General features: G+C 47.5%; 1 protein-coding gene across 2 annotated transcripts in view; it reads left to right on the top strand.

Annotated features, from left to right (window-relative positions):
- The window catches only part of ARHGEF11 (Rho guanine nucleotide exchange factor 11), a 114120-nt gene that overhangs the window by 72549 nt on the left and 15979 nt on the right, over positions 1-25592 (top strand). The window contains exons 8-22 of one of the 2 annotated variants that reach the window (XM_007457864.1): positions 4274-4393; positions 6086-6131; positions 6740-6816; positions 8323-8460; positions 11594-11668; positions 11874-11975; positions 13070-13168; positions 14716-14758; positions 15873-15969; positions 16130-16252; positions 19070-19093; positions 20222-20366; positions 20637-20733; positions 21509-21538; positions 24545-24671. In XM_007457864.1, coding sequence (XP_007457926.1) covers positions 4274-4393; positions 6086-6131; positions 6740-6816; positions 8323-8460; positions 11594-11668; positions 11874-11975; positions 13070-13168; positions 14716-14758; positions 15873-15969; positions 16130-16252; positions 19070-19093; positions 20222-20366; positions 20637-20733; positions 21509-21538; positions 24545-24671 — 1343 coding nt within the window. The remainder of the gene's footprint in view (positions 1-4273; positions 4394-6085; positions 6132-6739; positions 6817-8322; positions 8461-11593; positions 11669-11873; positions 11976-13069; positions 13169-14715; positions 14759-15872; positions 15970-16129; positions 16253-19069; positions 19094-20221; positions 20367-20636; positions 20734-21508; positions 21539-24544; positions 24672-25592) is intronic. The other variant, XM_007457865.1, reaches the window with a different exon arrangement.

Raw genomic sequence — 25592 nt, forward strand, 5'->3', positions numbered from 1 at the left:
AGGGGCTTCCCTGGTGGCGCAGTGGTTGAGAGTCTGCCTGCCGATGCAGGGAACACGGGTTCGTGCCCTGGTCCGGGAAGATCCCACATGCCGCGGAGCGGCTGGGCCCGTGAGCCATGGCTGCTGAGCCTGTATGTCCGGAGCCTGTGCTCCGCAACGGGAGAGGCCACAGCAGTGAGAGGCCCACGTACCGCAAAAAAAAAAAAAAAAAAAAAAAAAAAAAAAAAAAAAAAAAAAAGGATCAAAGACTTAAATGTAAGAGCTAAAACTATTTTTAAAAACTATAAAACTCTTAGAAGAAAACATAGGTATAAATCTTTATGACCTTCGATGAGGCAATGGTTTCTAGGCTGTGACACCAAAAGCATAAACAACCCCCCAAAAAAGATAGATTAGACTTCATCAAAATTAAAAACTTTTATCCATCAAAGGACACTATCAAGAAAGTAAAAAGACAGCCACAGAATAGGAGAAAATATTTGCAGCACATATATCTGATAAGGGTCTAGTACCAGAATATGTAATAGACGCTTAAAACTCAACCCAATTTAAAAGTTAGCAGAGAATTTGAATACACAGTCCAATAAAGAAGACATACAAATGGGCAATAAGCACATGAAAAGATGCTTAATATCATTAGTCATTAGGGAGAGGCTAACCAGAACTACGAGATACCACTGCACCACACACTAGGATGGCTAGAGCCAAAATAACAGTTATTGGTGAGCATGTGGAGAAGTTGGAGAAATGTTTGTTTATATTTTGTCTACATATCTGCTATCCTAATCTACTCCCACCATAGTGCAGCCAGTTTGGCAGTTCTTCAAAATATTAAACGTACGATCTGTCAATTCCACACCTAAGTATATACCCAAGAGAGTTCAAAGCATAAAACCTGTACATAAACATTCATAATAACATTGCTTAATTGCATAATGGCCAAGAAGTGGAAACAACCCAAATTCCCATTAACTGATGAGTAGATAAACAAAATGTGTTGTATCCATAAAGTGGGATATTATTCAGCCTTTATATAAAGGAATGAAGTACTGATACATGCTTTAACATGGAAGAACCCTGAAAACAGACTAAGTGAAAGAAGCCAGACACAAAATTGTATGATTGTATGATTCCATTTGTGTGGAAGTCCAGAATAGGTAAATCCATAAAATCAGAAAGTAAATTAGTGGTTGCCAGGAGGTGGAGGAAGGGGAAATTGGGAGTGACTGCTTTCTTGTTGGGTTGATAGAAATGTTCTGGAATTAGGTAGTGGGGATGTTTGTACAACTCTGTGAATATACTAAAACCCACTGAATTGTATACTTTTTTTTTTTAATATTTATTTATTTTCTTTATTTTTTTGGCTACGTCGGGTCTTAGTTGCGGCCTGCGGGATCTTTTTTGTTGCCGTGCGTCAGCTCTTGGTTTTGGTTGTGCGGGCTTAGTCGCCCCGTGGCATGTGGGATCTTAATTCCCCGACCAGGGATCAAACCCAAGTCCCCTGCCTTGGAAGGCGGATTCTTTACCACTGGACCACCAGGGAAGTCCCCTAAATTGTATACTTTAAAATGGTGAAGTTTATGTTATGTGAATTATATGTCGATAATAATTTTTAAAATATTTTTTAAATGCCATTAAAGCCCAAAAGAAGGATTAATTAATTATGCAGTGATCAGAGAAGGCTTCATGAGATGACATTCCAGTTGGGTTCAGTCTTTTTCACTCTGGAATGTGTTTTGGGCCTTCAGTACCATGATGAGCTTGAAGTTTATTCTGAAAGCAGTGGGAACTGATCAAAGGATTTGAGTAGGGGAGTGATCATATCTTCAAATCAGTTTTCTTTAGAAAAGTGTGTTAAGTGGATTGACACATAAGGAAACTATCTTGGAGGCTGTTTCAGTAGATATGAAATGATGAAAAAAAATTAAAAAATAAAGCTAATGAGAAATTAAAAAAATAAAAAGAAATGATGACCGATTTAACAAGAACAGCAGGAGTAAGAACAGAAGGAGGGATGGCAATGTGAGACACATTGAATTCCCTCCATTCCCTGGCGGTCCAGGGGTTAGGACTCTGCGCCTCCACTGCAGGGGGCACGGGTTCGATCCCTGGTCGAGGAACCAAGATCCCTCATGCCACTTGGCATGGCCAAAAGAAAAAAGAACAGAAAGAGGGTTGGCAATGGGAGACATCTCAGGGGTCAGGTCAGTAGAACTTATCAACTTGAAGGGGGAGGTAAAGAAGAAGAAAGCAAAGATAGCCCCAAGTTTGTGTGCCTACATAGATGGTGATACCATTGATGGAGTGAGGCGGAATAGAGGAGCAGGGTTTAGGGGAAAGGAATGAAGGTAATCTTTGGATGTACTGAGTTTAAGCACCCATGGGAGGTTCAGATAAAAAGATCATCCACCAGGCACATGGAGATAACAAGGATGAACCTCAGGAGAAAAGATTGGGTTGAAATAGAGATTCGGGTGGCCTCAGCATACAGGTGGTAGTTGATATTGGGGACTAGATGGTATCACCTAGGGCACCACTGCAGAAAAGAGGAGAGAGCTGAGGGCGGAATTTCGGAGCATCCGTGCTTCTGTAGCACACTGCACCAACCTCTCACACCAGTTGCTGTTGTATTTGTATTTTAATTACTTATTTGTCCTCCTCTATTGGACTAAGTTCCTTAAAGGCCAGGACCATGCCTACATTTGCATATTCCTCCTGCACAGCTGGTACAGGGCCTGGTGTGTATCAGCTCTCTGTAAATGTTTGCGGGGCTGAAGGCTCACCTAGATTGAAGAGAGAAGGGGGGGGGTAAAGCTGTGGTTGGGGAGAGGGTTGTGAGGTGACCCAAGACAGTGTCGAGTTAAGAAGTCAAAAGAGGATAGCATTTGGAGGAGGTGGGTGTTTAAAGAGGTCTGGAGAGATGAGGACTAAGAAGAGACCATTGGATTCAGCCACTGGGTCATTTAGCCTTTGGAAGAGCGAGGTGACGAGCGGAACTCGGCTGTGTATGCTTAAGAGTGGCTGGAAGGCTAAGAAGTCTGGGCTCCGCATAGAGACTCCTGTTTGGAAACATGTGGCTGTGAAAGGAAGGAGAAAAGACTGAGGCGGTGGCTTGAAGAATAATGAGACTTGATGGAAAAGGTTTTGTTGTAGTGGCTTGTTTTTGTTTTAAGATAGGAAATGAGCATTTTTGTAGGGTGAGGGGAAGGAGCCATTGGAAAGAGGAGACTTCGGAGATATGTGAACGATGCCCAAGAGGAGCCCGAGGCAGCTGGAGGCACTAACCTTGTGGAAGATTTCGACAGAGTTTCTATTCTGAGGCAGAGGGAAAGGGTAGCTGCAGATGCCTTGAGATGGAGTAAAGTTGGGAAAGTTCTTACCAGCCGATACTATCTGCAGAGACTAAGAGGAGGGTTGGGGGCTTGAGAGGCATGGAGAAGATGAGACGGCAAGTATGGGCCCAGACGATCTTGGAGAAAATGTGCACCCGACATCTTTATTTACCTATTTAACCCGCCAACTTCACTGAACATTTCATTTGGTAGTAAAATAATAATAGCTGCCATGTATTCAGTCAAGTAATTACGCACCAGACATTCTGCTCAGCACTTTCCATACGTAATCTCATTCAGAGCATACAGCCATCCCCAGAGGCAGGTACCGTCATCTCCATTTGATCCATGAGGACGTAGTAAAGCTTGCCCAAGCCTACACAGCTAGTAAGCCAGAATTCAGAGCCAGGCCTCCCTGACTGCAAAGCCCAAGCTCTAAACACGCATGCTGTGCTCTGCCGTATGCTGGGAGGATGCTAGATAAGTCTCGGAGTGGTTCCCAGCTACAGGGCTGGGGGACGGGTGTGCTTCTTCCTCTCATCTCCTGTGGTTCTCACTGTGTGTATGTTTCCTCCTTAGCACTTTTTTGTTTGTGCTGGTCTGGCCAGTCACTTAAATATCTAACCCTTCAGCAGCAGTCAAGGAAGACCTCATTTAGCAAGTAGGCCTGAAGAACAGGTCAGATTAGGACAGGCCTTTGTGTCGTGTCTTCTTTCTCTAGTTGCCTCGTGTTCTTTTTCTCACCATTTATACCTCTTTCTGCTCCTGAGTGATGGTGAAATAACATGTATCTCCTAGGAAGCAGAGATCTCCTTTCTCTCCTCTTTGTTTTGGGATAACTGCCTACTCTCCCCACTGGTGAGTCGTCCATTCTCCACTAACCACTCCTCTGCCTTCTCCCTTCCTCCTTGTCCTCCTTGCCCCACCCCCCCGCCCCCCAGCATATCTGTGAGGTGTATAGCCGGAACCCCGGCAGCCTGCTGGAAGAGCAGATCGAAGGCGCCCGGCGGCGAGTCACTCAGTTACAGCTGAAGATCCAGCAGGAGACTGGTGGCTTAGTGGTGAGTGATGATAGGCTTAGCTCTAGGAAGGGCACGTGCAGGTGGACGGAGGGGAGAATGAGGGAGAAATCTAGGACGGAGGCTTCCCGAGTTATACAGGACCACAGGGCTGAGCTAGTGAGTGTTTAGTGTTTTACAAAGAAATAGAGGTCAGCAGTTCTTTATATAGCACCACAGAGACTGAGCACTGTCCTGACACTTGGGATCCCATAAAAAGAAATAGCCTGTTTCTTGCCCTCCAGCAGCTTACAGTTGCAATACAAAGAAATAAATATGCAATAAATCAGACTGTCGGCTTTAATCTCCTGATTATCCATCCCCTTCTGGGTAGTTTCCTCATAGCTGATGTATATTCCGACACTAATTTTACTCAGTATTCATCTGGTAGCGTTTCCCATCACCTCTCCCTCCAGTAATGGGTCTTCTCAAAGAAGTACGAGCACTTTTAGAAGTCAGCCTAAGTAAAGGGTCCCCAGTCAGTTGAGAGGGATCTGTAGCAGTACTAACCACACTTTGTGGGAAATCCCAGAGAGGAGGCACTTCCTTATCTGTTCTAGTCAGGGACTTATTAATTAATAAGTATTAATTAGTGTCTTCTCTCCATCAGGCCTTAATTCTTTGGGTAAATAAGTAACTCTCCAAAAACTTTAAGATCTCCAAGAATAATATTTGCCAAAGCCAATAGAAATTATTTGAGGATTATCTACTTTCTTTTTCAGAACATCCAGATCAAAAAAGTCTGGGAAACACAGGCTAATCAAATTTAAACTTTTATTTTCTGAAGGACTTCTCAGTATCACATGGTTGATAGGAGCTCAGGTTTAGGACTTAGACCATCTGGATTCACCTCCCAGCTATAGTGCTCACCAGCTTTAAGACTCTTGGGCAAGTGACTTAATCCCTGGGAGCCTTGGTGTCCTCATTTATGAAATGGAGCTACGGCAGGATCTGCCTAATAGTGGTATTGTCAGAATTAAAGGATGCCCTCAGCACGGGGCCAGTGCGTGTTTGCTGCTGCCGCTGCCTCTGCTCTCGTGTGCTCTGTAAGTGGTTGAGTCTGAAACATTCAGCTTGGAATCTAGGGGTCTGAGCGCCAACCCTGGCTTTATAGTTTACCTGCTGTGTACCTTGGGCAAGTTACTTAAAAACTCTGGGCTTCTGTTTCCTCATTTATAACATGGGAGTACTATAGCTGCCTCAGAGTTGTTGAAAAACTCTATGAGATATAGACAAGAGTACATCATAAACAGTAAAGCACTAGCAACATAATTCCCTTCACAAATGGCTGGTCAGCCCCAGTCCAGCACCTGTCAGTCTTCAAAGATCTTTAGAGGCAGAGCTTTCCATCTGCTAGAGCTTTTCATACTCCTTGGTAGTTCGGAAGTTCTTTCTGTGTCCAGCCCAACTAAGGCAATAGATGCTTTGAGGTCCAGGGTGAGAAATCAAGTAAGTTTTTAGAATTTTACTAATAGTAAAGCTCCCTTTTCACCATTAGGGGTCACCATTCTCCTCAAACTGTACAAATGAAGCAATAGCTCTTCCAAATGGGCATTTTTCAGGCAATGAAGCAGAAGAGGCCACTAATTTTAAGCAGATGTTATCTGCTGAGACTGAGGGAAGGGTTGATTGGAGGAAAACAGTAGGGGGAGAGGTTCACAGCATATGTCCACCCTCCGGACCTTTCTTTTTTAGGACATACTTCCACTATATGGTGACACCAGCCAGAGATCGTCAGAAGGTGAGTCCCCTCAGCACGCCTTTTTTCTCTGGCACATCTCTAGTCTACATTTCTTATCTACTCTGTTGTCTCCTCCCTTTGGGGCAGATTCAGGGGGAAAAAATATAGTCCCTGCCTCTGAGAAATAGAATAATGAGAGAAAGCGGTACCAGTGACAGGGAACTTGGATACAACTTATTCAGTAGAAATGAGTGTATAACCAGTAGCCCTGCATAGATAAGTGCCAGGGAGATACTAGAATGATTGTGGTCCAGACAACAGCATGCCTACCAGCACCTAGCAGCTAGGAGCTCAAGAGATGCTGTCGTAAGAGGAGATGGATGGGAACCAGAAGAGAGTTGGGATGAGCTGAGGGCTAGCACTCGTTGCAAGGTAGAGCTATGGAGGATTATTTTAGGAGGTGACACTGCCTGGGCTCAGGTGTACAGGTAGCTAAAAGCTAGGTGTAGAGGTTCTCGGGGAGTCGTGTAAGAGAGCTGAAGGGAAACTGGGAAAGAAAGGCAGGTGGCAGCTTCGCCCTCCTGCCCTGGGCACAGGTTCCCAGAATAAAGGCCCTTCTTTCCCCCAGGCCACAGCTCCTTCCTCACTGTGTAAACTTTTCTTCTCAGGCCGACTGTCTCTGGATTCCCAGGAGGGGGACAGTGGCTTGGACTCTGGCACAGAGCGCTTTCCTTCCCTCGGCGAGGTGAGTGCCAAAGCAGGGGGAGCCCCTTTTAAAAAACCATACATTCAGTTTTCCTTCTCTGAACACCTAAAGGTTCTATGCTCACTGCTTACACCAAGGCCTCTGACCTGTCATCTGTGGCCCTCTGGTATAGTTCCAGTTCCAAGGGTTTTAGTCATTCTGCTCTGGGATCCAAAAAAGGGGGTTCAGATGCATCGTACACTCAAGATCAGCAAATCTGGCTTCTGTTTTATCATCGTCAACTCTGTAATACAGAGTCAGGTGGAGAAAGAGGCCATGTCTTTAACTGTAGCAAGCCTTTTTTGAGTGTAAGGGAGCAGAGACGAAAATTCTCTAAAACAGTGACTGGACCAAAAACACATTGCCACCTGGCTGCGAATAACACCATCTTAGAGTAGTACAATGAACCTGGCCTAATCGGAGGGGGCAGGCTCTCTTTCTTTGTCACAGATCTTTCTGTACTTGAACAGCTCATCTTTTCTGGAGTGGTCAGAAGAACTTTAGGCTTTGGCTTCAAAGGTTGTCTTCTAGGTGTTGTCAGTCTGCATATATTAATTGCAAATATAAACTTGCAATATAAAAATAAGAGTGAATGGAAGAAGTAATAATGGTGTGAGCAAAATATTTACTTAGCCAGCTTAATTAAATATGTGAATAAGTAATTGAAAACATGTTTAAAACCTAATTTTAAATAATAGTTGGAATTTTATTTCTTTACTGCTCCTGTCTATTCGTGGGAAGATGATGAATGTACGTGGAAGGATCAGTATGTCAGAAAGACACCAAGAAGGGGGAGGGGAGGGTTCTAAATAATCCACAGTTGACATTCCCTTGCGGGCTCCACATCTGGAAGCAATGCAGCCTAGTGGGCAGTGGGTTGAGACTGCCCAGGTTGCATCCAGGGAATACCCCATTACTAACTATTCGACCTTCAGCAAGTCCCAGAACCTCTCCAAGTCTTAAGTTTCCTTGTGTGAGAAGTGGGAGGAATAATAGCTTCTACCTCAAAGGGCTATTGTGAGCATTAAATGAGGTGATACATAACCAAGGGCTAGTATAATGTCAGGCACAGAGTAAGTACTGGACTTTTATTAGCCAACGAGCAGAGCCCTGAGGGTCTTCTGGATGAGGTTTTTTTTTTTTTTTTTTTTTTTTTTTAAATTTTTGGCTGTGTTTGGGTCTTCGTTGCTGCGTTCAGGCTTTCTCTAGTTGCAGCGAGCGGGGGCTACTCTTCTTTGCGGTGCGTGGGCTTCTCACTGTGGTGGCTTCTTTGGTTGCAGAGCACAGACTCTAGACACACGGGCTCAGTAGTTGTGGCTCGCGGGCTCTAGAGCGCAGGCTCAGTAGTTGTGGCACACGGGCTTAGTTGCTCTGAGGCATGTGGGATCTTCCCGGACCAGGGCTCAAACCCGTGTCCCCTGCATTGGCAGGCGGATTCCTAACCACTGAGCCACCAGGGAAGTCCCTGGACTAGTTTTCTTCTCACAGAATTCTCTGTTCCTCTAGTCGTTGGTGAATCGGAACTCAGTACTGTCAGACCCTGGGCTGGACAGTCCTCGAACCTCCCCTGTGATCATGGCCCGGGTGGCCCAGCACCACAGGCGGCAGGGCTCAGATGCATTGGTTCCCCCCAGCGGTGACCAGGTGAGTGATCAGAGCCACCGTGCGCTTTTGCTTTCCCTGTTTTCAGAACTGGGTTACCCATACGTGGCCTTGAACGATCAGACTAAACCCTGTTTTGAGATAGACACTTACTAGAGGACAAATAGTAAAGGAAGAACAAGCTCTAAATGCATACCTGGAAGTAAGCCTATCTCAGTTTCTGGGTGAAGAGTCAGTGAATGCATCTGTAGGGAAGTGATGTCCAAGGAGCAGATCGCTGGTCTTTCTCTTAATGTCTGTATAGAATGGGAAATAGGTTGGTTCAGTGTTTCTCCAGAATACTAATTTTCAATCTTCTCTTTCTTTAGCAAAGTCCTTTTCTTGAGCAAAATCGTATTATTTGGTACCCTAATACAGAAAACAAATAAATGCTCACCTATCTGGAACTTTTCCTAATCAATCTCCCCACCTCAGCCCCCACCTCAGGGGCACTTCCCCGGAGCCCTAAGGTTCTGCAAAGCCTGATTTGAAAGCCACTGCTTTCAAGGGTAGAACTAGGTCCAGGGGAGATTTCAGGAAGACAGTTTTTGGCTCCCTGCAAAAACCTTGCAAAGAACCTGAGCTATCAGACAATGGAATGGGCTGACTTGAGAGCCCGGGAATTGCCTGTCATTGTTCAGGCAGAGGTTAGGTCATTCCTTGTTAGAGACACTGGCAAGAAAGCTCCGAGTTTTGTAAAGCAGTGTTTCTTAAAATTCATCTGCTACTACCATAATTTATTTTTCCATATCCTCATACCAACTATATCATGTTACTTAATATTTTTCTTTAAGCTAACTCACTTTTTAAAACCTAAATTTATTTTTAAAGGAAATTTGCCATTATATTAAAACCAACATCATACACCGTTTGATGCTCTAGTTCTCCCCATAGGATAGAGTTTAGTTACTTTCAGATCTTGGAGGGGGAAAAGCAGGGAAGTGGATCTCACATGTATTAAAATGCCTAGTGTACCAGCTGCTGTGCTAGATCTTTTAGGAACAAATCTCATTTAATTCTTACCACCAGAAAAGGAGATAGGCATTAGAATCCTCATTCAGTGACAAAACTGAGGCAGAGAAAGGCTAAGGGACCATTCAAGGACTCAGCTTGCTAATGGCAACATCAGACTAGAACTTAGTTTTCCTGAGCCCCAGTGCAGGGCTGCCTCCTGTTCTAGACGCTCTTTGATCACTCCTCCACTACCACCACCACCACTCCCCTTTAGTAGTACTACAGGGCCAAGGTCAGGCTGCCAGGCAGGGTCAGGTGCACATGGTGTTCTTTTTCTTTTAAGTTTTTGTTTGGTTTTTGGTTTTTGGGGTTTTTTTGCAATACGCGGGCCTCTCACTGTTGTGGCCTCTCCCGTTGCGGAGCACAGGCTCCGGACGCGCAGGCTCAGCGGCCATGGCTCACGGGCCCAGCTGCTCCGTGGCATGTGGGATCTTCCCGGACGGGGGCACGAACCCGTGTCCCCTGCATCCTCAGGCAGACTCTCAACCACTGCGCCACCAGGGAAGCCCTCGCATGGTGTTCTTAAGGGAGGTTTTCCTTTAGGTGGCTAGTAGGAGCAGGTGTAGAGTAATTGGTCTTGGAGTCCTTTTCCTCCTTCTCTGAATTTGTTTCAACGTCTGAAAACTATTTAAATTGTTATTTTTGAGTGATAAGAGCAAATATAGTATAGTTCCAGCTTCTTAATAATAATCTGTTAGAGCAAAGGTGGAAACCTGTACTATCCATGAAACTTGCAGCAGCTGGGGGGTGGAATCATAGGGAATTCAAACTTTGTTATGTAATTCTGCAATGTTTGATTTTCTTATGATAAACATATTCTTGCTTTTGCAGTCAGAAAAACTGTATCTTTGTAAAGACTTTAAAAAAATAAATCCTCCCGCCCAAACAAGCAACAACCTAGTGCTTTCAGGTTTCACTAGAGAGCCAAGTAGAGACAGAAGTGATCATCCCACACCCCCTGGGCATCCGGGATCCCAAGGGATTCAGAGACTAAGGTGTTAGGGGAGAGGAGGATACTCAGGATGTGTCTGAGGAATTCAGGTCCAGCACATCAGGCCTGACTCTGCAACTTGCAACATGCCTTTTTAAGTGACTGCTAGACTCTGATCTCTGAGATGCGTCCTGGGTCTCTCGAGCTCTGTACTCAGTCATTCTGAGCATAGAGTCTGTAAATGCCCAGGAGAACAAAAATGAGTGAGGTGTGTCAGGGAGGAACCGTCAGGAAAAGCCCCTTGAGAAGGTGGAATAGGAGGGTATCTTGGGCCTGAGAAAAAGTAGGCATGAGAAGTGCCTCCTCCGGGTGGGTTCCAGAGCACAGCCCTTGCTGGGGAATCACTGAAAATAAGGTAGAGTGAATTGAGTGAAAAATATAGTTGGTAGGAAATCTTTGAAAGCTCAAGGAACCTTTAGGAGAAGGCTTGTCCAATGAAGCGTCTAAAACGTTTATATAGTGTGAACTCTCTCATCAGACCTAATCGATGGCATAAGGGGGAAGGAGAGAAAGCCAAGCTGAGAAGCTTGGATTTTAGCCTGGAAATGGGGAATCTACCATAGATTCTTGAGCAGGCAGGGAAGATGATGGAGACGGTGTTGGAGCAGGCAAAGCTCCATTCCCTTTTGCTCAAGGAGGCAGAGACGGACCGCAGAGCTCTCCTCCAGCAGGGGTGGAGGACACACGGTAACCGTAGAGCAGCGCTGTGGAAGACACTAGGTTTGGAGGGCGTGTTTTTGGGGTGGGGGGCGGTCTGTTGAGGAGAACAACAGAGCCCCCGCCCACCAGTCCAGCAGAAGCTCTAGGTTCTTGTTTTGTGGGCTGACACTCCCTCCTCAGATGTTTCACAAACAGGAAGAGAGCACTTTCTCTCACTTCCCATCTTCATACGTCTTGTGACCAGGCTGCTCTGAGTCTGCCCTGCCCCACCCAGAAGCAGTTGCCTTCTTGCAAGTGGAAATCATTCTTTCTGTTCTCTGAGATTTGGGGGGTGGTAGTGAGATGCCGGTGTTTGCCAGCCCCGTGTGGCCTTCCCCTTCAGTGCCATGCTGTCACTAACCAAACTCCACTGAGGCGGCTGGATCCCTGTCCTCTGACCTCTCATCTCTGCAACTCGACTCTCTCCCCCAGGGTGTAGATCAAAGCCCAAAGCCTTTAATTATTGGCCCAGAGGAAGATTATGACCCGGGTTATTTCAACAACGAGGTAACAGTTTCCTGATTTTCTCCTTTCCTCATTCTCTGTCGTACCTGCTGTTCTGGACTAGAAGCGCTTGGACTGGCACCAGCTGTGAGGGAGCGTACGGGAGGGGCCGCGCTTATCAGCCCTGGCAGGCAGGGAGCATGGGGGCTGAGCTGGGGCAGGCAGTGCTTCTCTGCCCCCCAGCCCTGCCTGTCCTTCTGCCTTCCAGAGCGACATCATATTCCAGGACTTTGAGAAACTTAAGTCACGGCCGGCTCACCTGGGGGTTTTTCTACGATACATCTTCTCTCAGGCGGACCCCAGTCCACTGGTAAGTCGCAAGTATCTGTCTCGATTGAGTGCCTGCTTGTGCTTGGCCTCTGTCCCTGCTCTCTAGATGTCATAAGTCAGATCCTTGGGCATGGTCAGGCATCTCGAGGACAGAGACAAAATAGAAAAGAAGGTGCAACCTAGGTGGAAGGGATTCTTCACTGCTAACTGCATCGATAGCACAGGGAAGAACAAGAGAGCTGGGCCGAGAAAGCTGTCGTTCTGGGTCTGCTTGGAGGAGATGGTCTTTCTAGGTTTTTGGAATGAAGTTAGATACAGACTGACAGTGGGGAGTTGAGAGAGCAGCCCTTTGCAAGTATACAGTGTTACTACAAGAAAGCTTGGCAGAGGGGCAAGGTGGTAAAAGGTCTTCAGTCTGAAGGTGATGACAAGGAAGATCGTGACGGGATGCAGGTCGGGGTGCTCTGCGACAGTGCCCAGAGCCAGCAGCCTTACCAGTTTCTGTCGTTCTGCTCAGCTGCTTAGGAAGGGGGATGAAGGAGAGAGGCTGCTGTCATGTTCTCCAGAATAAACTTCTTGCCCGTGGCATGCACTGCGGCTCTTCCTTTTCGGGGCTACCACTGTTAGAAGCCAGAGTCAGCACCTGTTTGCTCAACAGGTGTTCAGTGAACACCTGCGTGTACCTCCCAAGCGCTGGTATCTCAGAAGCATTCCTGAATGAATACAAGGCACAGCACAAAGAGAAATAACACCTGAGCCCTTTGAAACAACAGATAAACAAGTACAAGACAAAATGTCAAGTGTGGAGGGGATACAGGGTTGAGGAGAGATTGCGTTGGGGGAATATGTGTGTGCACGCCAAGGAGTGGGGATGACTTACCACAGGTTTCTGAAACGTGCTAAGCCAGGGTTTCTCAACCTCAGCACCACTGACCTTTGGAATTCTTTGTTGTGGGGTGCTGTCGTGTGCATGGCAGGATCTTTAGCTGTATCACTGGACTCCACCCAGTAGATGCCAGTAGCACCTCTCCAGATATAAATCAAAAATGCCTCCAGACATTACTAGCTGTCCCCTGGAGGGCAAAAGCACTCCTGGTTGAGAATCGCTGCTCTAATCCATTTTCTCTCTCCCAGCTTTTTTACTTGTGTGCAGAAGTTTATCAGCAAACAAACCCCAAGGATTCCCGAAGCTTAGGAAAAGACATCTGGAATATTTTCCTAGAGAAAAATGCGGTAAGGCAGTCATAGACTGGATTACAATTTTCAATTTTATTATATTGTTTGGCCATTCAGAGGCAGAGGAAAAACTAAGCAAAACACTCAGGCCAAATGGAGACAGGTTTTTTTGGTTTTGGGGTTTTTTTTTAATATTTATTTTATTTTTATGGCTGCATCTGGTCTTAGTCGCGGCACGTGGGATCTTCATTGAGGCATGCGGGATCTTTTGTTGCGGCATGAGGGCTCTTTGTTGCTGTGCGTGGGCTTCTCTCTAGTTGTGGCGGGTGGGTTTTCTCTCTCTAGTTGAGGCGTGCGAGCTCGGTAGTTGTGGCACGCGGGATTAGTTGCCCCACGGCATGTGGGATCTTAGTTCCCCGACCAGGGGTCGAACCCACGTCCCCTGCATTGGGAGGTGGATTTTTTACCACTGGACCACCAGGGGAGTCCCTGGAGACAGGTTCTTAAAGAGGATTCCTGAGTTCTGTTCCTAGCTCCACTCTAAAGATTGATCTCCTCTCTGGACCTCTTTTGCCCACATGTAGCAAGGTAGAGTGCACATTGCCCCTCTCTGAAATGTTTGCAGAAAAAAAACTTGCACCAAGTCCTAATTACTCTCCCCTGGATCAATGCCCTGGTTCCCTTCAACTCTCCTTGCCTTGCCCATCCCTGGGATGAAGAAACAGAGGCCCAGAGACATCAGATGATAGAAATCAGTGAGCCAAGAGGCGAGCCCAGATTTCTGAAGTTCAGCCTGATGTGCTTTTACTGCCCCAAGGCAGGGTTCAGAGGGAGGGGACCCCAGAGTGTCTGGGGTGGATGAGCACGGTGCATCTGGACATAGCTCCCAGGGATGTGTCAGGGATCCCGCCAGCGGCAGCACCTCGGCCTGCAGAGGGCAGTTCCCATCTTAGACTTTCTAACCTGATCAACTAAACTAATTCCAAAATGACTTTATTCATCTGGCAGTAAGCTACTAGGACTAATGAGACTGGGGAATAAACAGCTTTTCCTCAAGATTTTTATTTTTGCCCCCTTCAGTGGGTCTTGAGTAAGGCGCTTAGAGCTGCCAGTTGTTCCCTGTTGGCTATTATGGAACCACTGCAATGTCCACCTGTCAGGTAGTCGTAAAGCAAAAGCCAGGCACTGTGCTCACTGGAAGACTTGGTAACATAAGGCCAGTTTTCCCTTGGGAGTGAAGGAGAGGGGAAGCCCATCAAATCGCCTCATAAAGATTTCTCCCATGCTACTAAATTGGTACCAGTCCACTTTTTGGAACCTCTCCATTCCATGCCTCTTGATGTCCTTGAAATAAGAGTGGGAAGAGTACAGGTGCCACCCTCGGAGTAGAGTCCCAACTTGCCTTGCCACCTCAGATTCCATTTCTCAAATCCCGAGCCTAGAATTCATCCTGGAGAGAGGTGAGTGGAGGGGAGGGGAATGTAGGGAAAGGGGGAAAGAAGAGAGGGTTCTGGAGGCCTCCTTGCCTCTGCACAGTATCTCCCACATCCCCTGGGGTGTGTGGACCTCACCACTTCTGCCCCCACCCTCCTTCTGTCTTTTAGCCTCTGAGAGTGAAGATCCCAGAGATGTTACAGGCTGAAATTGGTAAGTTGGCTCCTAGGACGGTTAGACTCCTCTTGGTATCCACTTTGTTGTGCTGGGCCCTCAGGAAGGGGCGGGGGGTCGGGGGGACATAGTCCCTGCCTTGGGCAGCTGTTTTCAGATAGGGAGAAATAGGGACAGGTCCTCCAGAACTCCTCACGGTAGCTTATGGACAAGCACAGACAGAACAGACCCTGCCTGGGAGCTTGTCGCAAGGAGACAAGACTTGGTTAGGGGAGCGGGGTCGTTCCTACCAGCCTTCCACGTGACCTCTCTGGGCCTCAGTCGGCTCATCTGTACAAACCGGAAATTGGATTCCTAAGCCTGGTCGAGCATCAGGATCCCTTCGGGAATTCTTCTTTAAAAATACAGAAACCAGTGCCTCACTCCACCCCACCTGCAGAGTCAGGATCTTTGGAGTATTTTTGTTCTTTTGGTTTCGTTTACATGAGTTCCTCAACTCACACAGAGTGAGGAGCCAGGGAACGAGCCAGTTGCTCTGCTCCCGTCTCACTCTCAAGCCACAACTAGAAGAGCTGAGGGAGGTGGTAGACAGAAGATGTTAGTCTGAGAGGCTAATCATGGGAGCTTTCTAGACGTAATAGTTTGAAGCTGCCTTGGAAAAGAGGCACTTTACAGGCCCAGATGATAGGAAAGCTTATGGGCACAGGCAGAGGGTGAATGTAGGGACAGGAGAGACACCTTCCAGTTTCTGGTGGGGAGTTAGGTTTCCTTGCCTTTTTCAGCCTTGCGAGCTGGCCCTGGGTCAGTGGAAGGAGAATGAGCTTCTCAGAGGTTTGCACATGACGTCAGAGGGCAGCAGCGTGTGGACACATCCAGAGAGGGACTTTAATATTTCCCCACTTAATGGAGTGTAGAACACCCTGAAAATGTTTTTGTCCTTGCCTTGGGACTTGGATGTCAGGATTCCAGTCCTGAATTCAGGACTGACCTGGTAGGTCCAGGCCTCCACTTCCCTTGGTCAACAGGAGGGCAGAAAGCCAGCTTCCCCTCGCGGTGCCCCCAGGGAGCTAAGAGGCTTGAAGATGCCCAGCAGGTATAACCTCCTCCTCCTGACATCCCTCCCCTATCTGTCTCCCCTCGGCTCCCACCGCAGACCTGCGCCTGCGGAACGGTGAGGACGTGCGCGCTGTTCTCTGTGAGGCTCAGGAGGCAGCCATGCCAGAGATCCAGGAGCAGATCCATGACTACAGGTGCCCGGCGCCCCCCCTCCTGCTCTCTCCCCTGCCTCCTCGCCCGTTTTATTTCCCCTGCAGTGTGTGTGCATCTCTTGTGATGTGTGTATGTGTGCCTCACTCTCTGTCCAGCAATGATGTACATGTGTTTCTTTCTCTGTGTGTCTCTCTGGCTCAGAACAAAGCGCACTCTGGGGCTGGGAAGCCTGTATGGTGAAAACGACCTGCTGGACCTGGATGGGGACCCTCTCCGCGAGCGCCAGGTGGCAGAGAAGCAGCTGGCTGCCCTAGGAGACATTTTGTGAGTCTCCGATCCACTTCTACCCCCTGAACATGCTGCACAGATTGACGTGTTTTGTGGGTCTGTTTCCCAACCTCTCCCCCTCTTCCACTGCTTGCCTGATCCGTCTTCCCCTGAAAGATGGGGAGAGTCCAGCCCTCTTGCTTCATTTCTCAGGCTGGGGCTGCAGGAATTTCAAGGGAGTTGCAGAGCCTGGGGCTCCTGACAGTAATTTGGTGATTATGACAAACCACGGGCTCCAGGAATGCAGGGAACTTTCTGCTTCCCCTCCCTAGCCTCTTCTTGACGGTTCTCCCTTTTTGCTCTAAGGTCATATCTGATGCTGAGTGTAAGAACCGTGCTGTGATTCTCCAGGGAATAAAGTTCCTTCAGGAGGAAGGTGGTTCATGGGAAATTGAACTATTTTTAACTAATCACATCAGAGGACTAGCCTGACTAAACTTATTAAGGAACTTCTAGCACAGCTGCTGTGGTTGCATCTTTCCAGTCTTATTTTCTAAAAGTGTCCCAGGTGCCTGGGATGACTTTGTAGGGACACTTGCAGGCTTAGAGGTAGATTTTTCACCCCAGTACTTCTTTCCACTCAATAGTAGTGTGACGATTTTTTTTTTTTTGGCTGCGCTGCGAGGCATGTGGGATCTTAGTTCCCTGACCAGGGATCAAACCTGTGCCCCCTGCAGTGGAAGCGCAGAGTCCTAACCACTGGATTGCCAGGGAAGTCCCGAGTAGTTGTGTGACCTTGATCAAGCTATTTCATCTACCTTGGTCTCATCTAAAATGACAGAGATTGGTCTAGGGAGGGAGGGAGATGCAAGAGGTAAAAGATATGGGAACATATGTATATGTATAACTGATTCACTTTGTTATAAAGCAGAAACTAACACACCATTGTAAAGCAATTATACCCCAATAAAGATGTTAAAAATAAATAAATAAAAATTAAAAAAATAAAAAACGACAGAGATTGGTCTAGGTGATCTCGATAGTCTCTACTAACAGTGATATTTCAAACCAGCAAATATCTGTGGAGTCCCCACTGATGCTAAGCAGTGTTCTAGGCTCCTGGATGCATTAATAAACAAACAGCAGTGCTTGTGGGGCTTATGTTATTGTGGGAAGAGAAAGCAGTATATAATAAATAAGTAAATTATATACTATGTTAGAAAATAAGGCTGGGGGGAGCGGGGGAATAGAGCAGGCTGAGGGGAGTCAGGAGCGCCTGAGCTAGTGGGTTGCAATTTCAAATAGAGCCTCATCCAGAAAGTTACATTTGGGCAACTGAAGAAAGTGAGGGAGTCATCCTTGGAAATATCTTAGGGGAAGAGCATCCCAGGCAGAGGGAACAGCCAGGGCAAAGTCGGAATGTGCTTGACGTATTTGAGGAACAGTAGGAGACCAGTGTGGCCAGAGAAGGTGGAGAAGCTCAGTGCTGAATCAGAGAGATAACAAGAAGAGCAGCCCCGCAGAGCCTGTGGACTGCTTTAAGGTCTTCAGTTTTTTCCTCTCAGTGAATGAGGAGCCACTGGAGCTGTGAGAGACTCGAGGGTGGGTGGAGGGTGGTGGGAGAACAAGGAGGGGTTCGAAACAGGGAGATAGATCAGTTACGGGAACCCACGCAGTAGGGCTCTGACCAGAGATTTGGCGATGGAGGGTGTGAAGAGAGGTCAGCTCCAAGTATATTTTGACAGTAGAACCAACAGGCGGATTTCCTAAAAGTTGACGTATAGGATGTGAGAGAAAGGAAAACCAAGGAAGACTCCACAGTTCTTACCTAAACAACTAAAAGGACAAAGGTGCCATCAGTCGAGTTAGGGACAGTTGTGTGAGGGACAGTTTTGTGGTAGAAAACCGGGAGCTCAGTCTCGGACGTGTCAAAATCTGAGATCTTTAGACATCAAACTGGAGATTTGAGTAGACAACTGCATAGATGACTCTGGCATTTGACAAGAGATCCGGGTTGGAGATGAGACCAGATGAGGTCCCACAGGGAGGGTATATTCTTTGAAAACAACCCTCTGACCCTCAGCCAAACCCTGAATCTTTCTGGGCCTTAGTTTCCCTAGCAGTCAGATGGCACTAGTCACCCCGACCATGCCAGGGATGGTGGCAAAACCTGACCGAGCCTATTCTGAGGTCGTAGACACCACAGAGTTCTGTGGGGTTATTATGGACAGCACAGGCACCCTGCTTATAAAGCCTTCTATTTAAAAGAAGGAAGCGCTAGCCTCATTAAATGGAGATATGAGACCTATTATTTTGAGTAATAAATTATACGTGTAAATGTTATACGTGTAAATAGCTTAGAATAGTGCCTGGCCCGTAGTGAGCACGCAGTATTAGTTGCTGTTACCATTAACCTCTTTTAAATAGATTCCTCTGAATCAGGTCTCAAGGTATTATCTCTGCACCCTCATCTTCTTTCCTCTTGCCTCAGTGTCAGCCCAACCCTTCTAATTTAGTTCTAGGTGGACACAAAGAGGAGCCTCTTCCTCTATGGTAGCTTCAGAGGCTGAAACAGATACCAAGCGAGAAGCTGTATTTGCCTCATTCCCCTTCCTTTTAGCTGGAGGGACACCATCATCATCATCACTCTGTGCTAACTGAGCCCCTCGGAGGAATGAGAACCCTCACCTCCTGAGCCCCAAGCTGGCTCCAGAGCTGAGACCAGGAGTCTGAGTCTGACCTTTTATCATCCTCCTCCCTTTCCTCACCCGCTCCCTTCCTCTAGGAAAGAACTTACCCTCCTCCCAGTCTTGCACAGGCGGACGAGCCTCTGCCTTTGCAGTCTGAGTCATCTGTTCTTTTCTTTTGTTCCAGGTCCAAATACGAGGAAGACAGGAGGTGAGTGAGTCTGTGTGGTTGAATCAAGGTGGGAAGGAGTGGGGTTGAGCTACTGGGCATTGCATCTCTGCCAATCATAGGGGAGTCCCTAGCTTCAGAGGATCACCGTCTGTCCAAGTTTAGTTTCCAGATGTCTGTGTAACCACAAGGAGGTCACGAGGCCCAGGCCCTGGTACTCGGGGATCACTGCCTGGGACGTGGGTCTGCTCCTCGGTGTGAAGACACCAAGCTGCCAGCACTCCCCTTCCTGGCCTCCTCTTCTCCACCCACATTAGCCCTGTGTCTGCCTCCCCGCTTCTTGCAAACCACTGAAAGAAGGAGCAGTGATAGAATCAGCCTGTATTAGCAGCACCTGCAGAGGGGAGCTAGGGTACAACACATTTCCTCTGTTGGCACATTTTTTTTTCCTTGAAGCCTGTATACATGTCTCTTTGTTTCTCTGTAGCCAGTGTTAAAATGAGAGTTCATTCCTTGAGCATACATGCACTCAATAAGGGAGAGAAGGTGGGGTTAGAAGTCTGTTGCAGAGAAGACGAAAGCCAGGGCTGAAACATTTGCTTCATTGAATCCACAAAGTGGATAATCTGTCTACCGAATTGAGAGGCAAATACAGTTTTAAACACAGAGCTCTGGACAGTTTCATCTGTGGCAGTTGGAAGCTACTTGACAGATCATTTCCATCTCTTTTTCTCCTCGTACTTGGGGTGGGTGGTGGCAGAGGCAGCTTACCTGGACTTGCAGGGGCCGGTTGGCGTTTCTCCGCATCCCTTTGCCACCCCACCCCTGTGTATACACTTGAGGACATTAGCTGTGGGCCTCAACTGTCGCCCGTGGCTTATTAGTTGCTTATATTTTGGGGAACTGATGCGTCCTTCCACTGACCACTGTCCCCTCATTAGGGAGCGTTCTGCATAGGAAAAGAATACGATTTCTTCTGGGAGACATGCCAGCCAAGACTTTTCTCCGGCTTCTGCCTGCTGTCCCATCTGAATATTCTGGGCCTCCCTCTGAATGCCCTGGCCCTTCGCCACCCCACTGGGTGGTGGTGAGGAGCTTGTGTAAAGCAGAGTCCCAGCCCTTCCACCTTCTGGCGCTTTCCGATTCACTGCCCCCATTCCTCTTTTACAGTGCCCCCATGGACTTCGCCCTCAATACCTACATGAGCCATGCGGGCATCCGTCTTCGAGAAGCACGACCTTCCAACATGGCTGAAAAGGCCCAGTCCGCTCCTGACAAGGACAAGTGGCTACCCTTCTTCCCGAAGACCAAGAAGGTGACAGAGCTCCCCTAGAAAGAATCATCTCTTGGCATGGTTCCTGCACTGAGGCAGACCGGGAGAGTCATTGAGAATCCCCAAACTAGAGCAGCCCTCTCCCTCCCTCCAGTCCCAGACCAGAAGCAGATGTGCTAGATCAGATACAAGCATGAGTCTGCTTTCCTGTTGCTTGTTTAGGGCTAGTCATAGAGACAGTAGCACGGTGACCAGTGGCCCAGTCTGGGTACTGGGACCTTCTCCAAACCCTCGTGTCTCTTATCTCAGCAGAGCAGCAATTCCAAGAAAGAAAAGGATGCCTTGGAGGACAAGAAGCGAAACCCCATCCTCAAGTACATCGGGAAGCCCAAAAGCTCTTCCCAGAGCAGTGAGTATTTGGGGACCAAAGCCTTGGACAGGGACCTCGGCCCCTTCACAGGCCAGCATGTTGGCAGAGGGCCTTCCTGTGTTTCTGGCAGCCAAAGGCCCAAACAAACTCTGAGGTCGCAGCTTCCTCTCAGTGCTATTGCATTCTCCCCTTGCCACACCCAGTGGTACAGGGAACTGCTTCAGAGCCAAGGAGGCCAAGCCAGTCCCTGGGTCTAGGAACTCAGAGACAGTTGTAGATACTGAACAGCCCTGCAGAGGAGTATTTCCCCCTTGGCAAGATTGCCCTGTTGACAGTCAGTGCCTCCTTCACCTTCATCCATAGACTTGTCTGTCCTCCTGAGGGCCTGTGTGTTGGGAGCAACTATGGGCCCTTGATGGAGGGTTTCAATTAAGCAGAACTAGGTGGAAAGGGAGCAGGTTTGGGACCCAGAGGCTCCCCTCATGCCATCAGTAATCCAGACCTCCATGGATCCTGCCACCGATCTCTTCCCAATTGTGTGTCATCTGTCTGGACATTGCTGCTGGTCCTCCCAGTCATTATCTTAAGGCCCCAGTGTTAGTCTTGGGGATCTGGGAAGGGCCATGGCATGGGCCTCCTGCCTTTCCAGAAACTGCTGCCTTGGGGGAAGGGGAGAGGAGGGGACTCTACTAGATCAGCCCTGATTTTTGCCACTACCTTTCATTCTCCAGCTTGATGTAATTTTTATTTTGACTCTTGAAACATTAATTTGACTTTTCATGGTTTACTTTTGTTTTTGTTTGTTTTCTTTTAGCATTTCATATTCCCTTGTCCCCTGTGGAAGGTAAAAGGACCATTTTCTTCGGGTTTTTCTTTGCATTAGCATTGAGTTTCCATTTCCCAAGTCCTGTCTGCCCTTCTTCCCCTCTCCTTCATCGCCTCCTGTCCTGGCTCTCTTTCCTCCCTCCCTTTCCTCACTCCATTCCTCTTGTATGTTCCTCCATGCTGCTAAAGCTCCCCATGACACAAACGCCTGCCCAGGGGCTCCTGCCCTCACGCTGGGCGCAGGACTCTGCCTACCTAAGGCAGGGCAGGAGGTGCCGGGGCACTGCCCCCCGGCACTGTGCAGCTCCTCCTGGCAGTGCTGGCAGAGGCCAGCTTCTAGGCCCTCCAAGACTGGTCCACGGCCTGCGGCCTTTCTCTCATTCTGTCAGCTCTCCGTGGATGTGGCTCCAAAAGTCCAGGGCTCTATGTAAATGAGGGAAACCCTCGCATATTGAAATGTCCTGTACAAGTTCCTCAGATTTTTGTTTTCAATTGAAATAATAATAAAATCCTCAGTTCTGAGTGTTATATGGGGTTGTTTTTAGTACCTAATGGGTCTTCAGCAGTTTTGCCTTGGGGTATTTTCATTTCTGTCATCTCCTTTGTTTAAGTCCTTCACTGTAGCACCTTCATCTCCTGACTCTTACCTTTGCCAGCACAGCGTCACTGCAACAGTTAAAGAGAATGACTGTAACATATGTATGTTAGAGGCCTAATATCTTCTAGGATCTAGGTATCAAAAATAAGTACATATATAACAGACATTAACCCAGAGGAACTTAGAACCTAGAACTGGGCAGGTTCATTTCCCGTCAGTGAGGTCCATATGCATACAATTAAAGTGATTAATATTTTCTAGGTTCTGTAGTAAATCAAGGGGAGAGATAGCAGTGAGAGGCGATCAGGAAATCTGTTACTAGAATTCACTTTATATATAAAGTGACAATTAAAGATAATTTTTAAAATTATTTTTAAATTCCTAGACTTGTTATGCTATTTTAAACAATATAAGTAAAGAAATATTAGTGGGGGGAAAGTCTATAAAACAATGGAAAAAATAAAAGAATGGCCTTGAAACCCAGGCGCTTAGTTTTTAACACATACTTCCTCCCATCCACCCTGCCCGAGGCAGGCATGAGGCAAGCAGCAGGCCTGAGACGAGCAGCCCTGCCCAAGCTGCTTGCTTTGTGTCAGCCTGAGAGGCAACAGGAACACCCAGGGTAGGGCTGCTGATCCCAAGAGAGGATAAGCATGCTGGGTATTCACCATCTCTTTGAGTCATATCTTTCTATTGTCATTTCATGGTTTGATTTGATGTTCTCAAGTTCCCAGGACATCAGACAAGTTTGTATGCGTATCTAAAGACCAAACACCCACCAAAGCTAGAAAGCCTCAGCATTGAGAACCTTGCTGTTTAGCATCATCTGCTATTGCCCCTGTTTATTAGTCAATGTATCTGATTGTTAGTGACAGATAATTCACTTTTGTTTAGTTTCATTGTTATTCAGAGAATGGAGGAAGGGAGAGCAAAGGTTACTGATGAAAACTTTGCCCTTTTCAAAAACGCATTCGTTCCTTTCTACGTGTCTTTTTCCCCTGTTACTCTGGGTTATTCAGTTATACCAAATCTCGGGGCCACACCTGTTCCTTGTCACAGCTAGGGTGTAACTATATCCCAAGAACTGGGCCTTTTCCAAGTGGCCCATGGGAGAGGGAACAATGGGCTCTGCCCGTAGGCATTCTATTATAGGACGTTCCCTGGCTCTCACGTCATCACCCAGCCAGGGATGCTCCGGGCTATGGCTGCACAGCTGACCCTGGCTGCTGCAGTTGCCCCAAGGCCCAGATGCACATTCAGTCTGGGACAGGCAGATCTGACTCAAATGTCCAAAATGGGAGTGATGGTAACAGTCCCTACTCCTAACACATATACACAGCCACCTATTTTGCAGTTTTAGAAAAACATTACCTGCCTAAAGGATATGAAATTGTGAGCTTTGAAGAAACCAGCTAAATGTTTTTCTGTTTCCTCTGGCTTGGAAATTTTCTTACGAATCTCAAGTTTAGATACACAGGGAGATTTATAAGCTTGTATGTGTCGATGTCAGAATCTCTGGTTAGTGTGGTTAGGACCAGGGCCTGGCGCCCGGGGCTGTTTGTCCTGCCTTCCCCATCCCATTATCCTTCCTGTTGGTCCGGGCAGAGCAGCATCTTTAGCCCAACTCCTGTTCTGACATCCTGGACCTGGAGCTGAGCTAATCGACTTTGAAGATAGGAGCCACTGAGCCCCTGGGCCTGAGCTCTCTTCTCCAGGGTCTCCACATGGCATCACCTGTGCCTTTTTTACTGTCTTACCTGCCTTCTCTACTTTGAACAAGAACAGCTCTCTTTTGTCTTAGCTTTGAAAAGCATCTGGAATTTGAATGCCAGAGAGTGACATCTCTCCTCTGTTCCTCCTAAGACCCCCCTCACGGGTAATGGAGAGTCTGATTCTTTAATGATGGAGAGGAAGAGGTGGGGGTGAGGGCAGAAAGAACAGACAGGAGAGTCAAGGAAAACCAGAAATAGTGAACTCTAAAAGTATAAATTTGAGAAGTGCTTGGTAAATTTGGCAACCTGGCCAAATTTTACCAAGGTTGATGTGTTTTTGGTCTTCCTGGCTAACTTTTTTTTTTAACACATATATGGCTCTTGGGAATAAACTAGTAACGATTCTCAAGCATGAGAACCACTGTAATAAAGAATGTGAGAGCCAAAAGAAATATCCATAGCAAATGCACTTTCAAACCCTCTCATTTTGCATCTGAGGAAAGAGTAGCCCCCAGAAAGGTGGAGGGACTGCCCGTGCCACGCCACACAGTAGAAGAGCCAGGGCTCATATCATGTCTCCTGACCCTCAGCCCCATGCTGTTCTCATCCGTGCTTGCTCATCCCTGTCTTCTGGGCTAGAGGGGAGCGAGGGCCCCGAGAAATCATCCCTGAACAGAAAGCAGAGTATCTTTCATTATCTTTCTTCTGCTTCCAGTCAAACCAGGCAACGTGAGGAACATCATTCAGCACTTTGAGAACAACCAGCAGTACGATGCCCCAGAGCCTGGGATGCAGCGACTCTCAACAGGAAGCTTTCCCGAGGACCTGCTGGAGAGCGACAGGTAGCCGTGGCTGGCTGGGGCCTGCTGGCTGCCCAGGGAGGGAAGTGTGGGCAGGGTTCAGGGCTAAGGTTCAATGCCAGCTACTTTACCCCCCACTAGACTGTAAGGCTCCCACTATAGAGCTCTCTCCCTCTCCCCCAACCTTCCCGCCTATGTGTTGGTGATCAGACCAGCGGGAGAGAGAGCAGGGCCCCTGACCTTCCAGTTCAAGAACCATATGCCTTTAAAATTTCCTTTGGATTCACCCCCTGGCCACGCAGTAGCCTCCACCCCAAGAATGAGCTAGATTATGTTACAAAGCAGCTAGTCAGGAAACCCTAAATGACAAGGCTAGAGAAGAGTACAGAGTGGGGCGAAGGGAAATCCTGGGCAATAAGGAAGTCCGGCTAAAGACGGTCTGGGGCGCCCGTGAAGAAGAGAGCTAGAGACGAGGTTCTGCCGGCTGCTTTAAAGGCAGATGGTGTAACTTGGGCCTCAGATGTACATCTCAGCGAAGAAACAGGAAGGTCATTGATTCAAAACAAACTGCTCTTCTTTCAAGAAGCAAAAGGGGAATGGAGGCTGTGACATTGCTCACATTCTCCACCTCCGGCCGGATTCTAAGAAGAGCCCTTCTCTGGTGGTGAAACGTACTCTTAGACTTGCTCTTGACTGTGGCATGACAGCCATCAGGTCATGTCTAAGATTCTGTAGCCAGCACTTAAAGTGAAAACTGCCTGGAGTCAGAAACATCCTTGCAAATTCCTTAAGGCACACTTGAGGTACAGTAAATGTGGTCTTGTGTATACAAAAATAGTTCCTGTGTACACTGCTGAACTGGACTAAAGGCAGACCCAGAGGCAAGCCAGCACGTAGCAGCCTGATTAGTCAAACCGTTTTACCCCTGAAATAACTAATTATCACACTGTAAGTCAAACATTC

Source organism: Lipotes vexillifer, unplaced genomic scaffold (assembly GCF_000442215.2).
Source record: "Lipotes vexillifer unplaced genomic scaffold, Lipotes_vexillifer_v1.1 scaffold238, whole genome shotgun sequence".
NCBI lineage: Eukaryota > Metazoa > Chordata > Mammalia > Artiodactyla > Lipotidae > Lipotes > Lipotes vexillifer.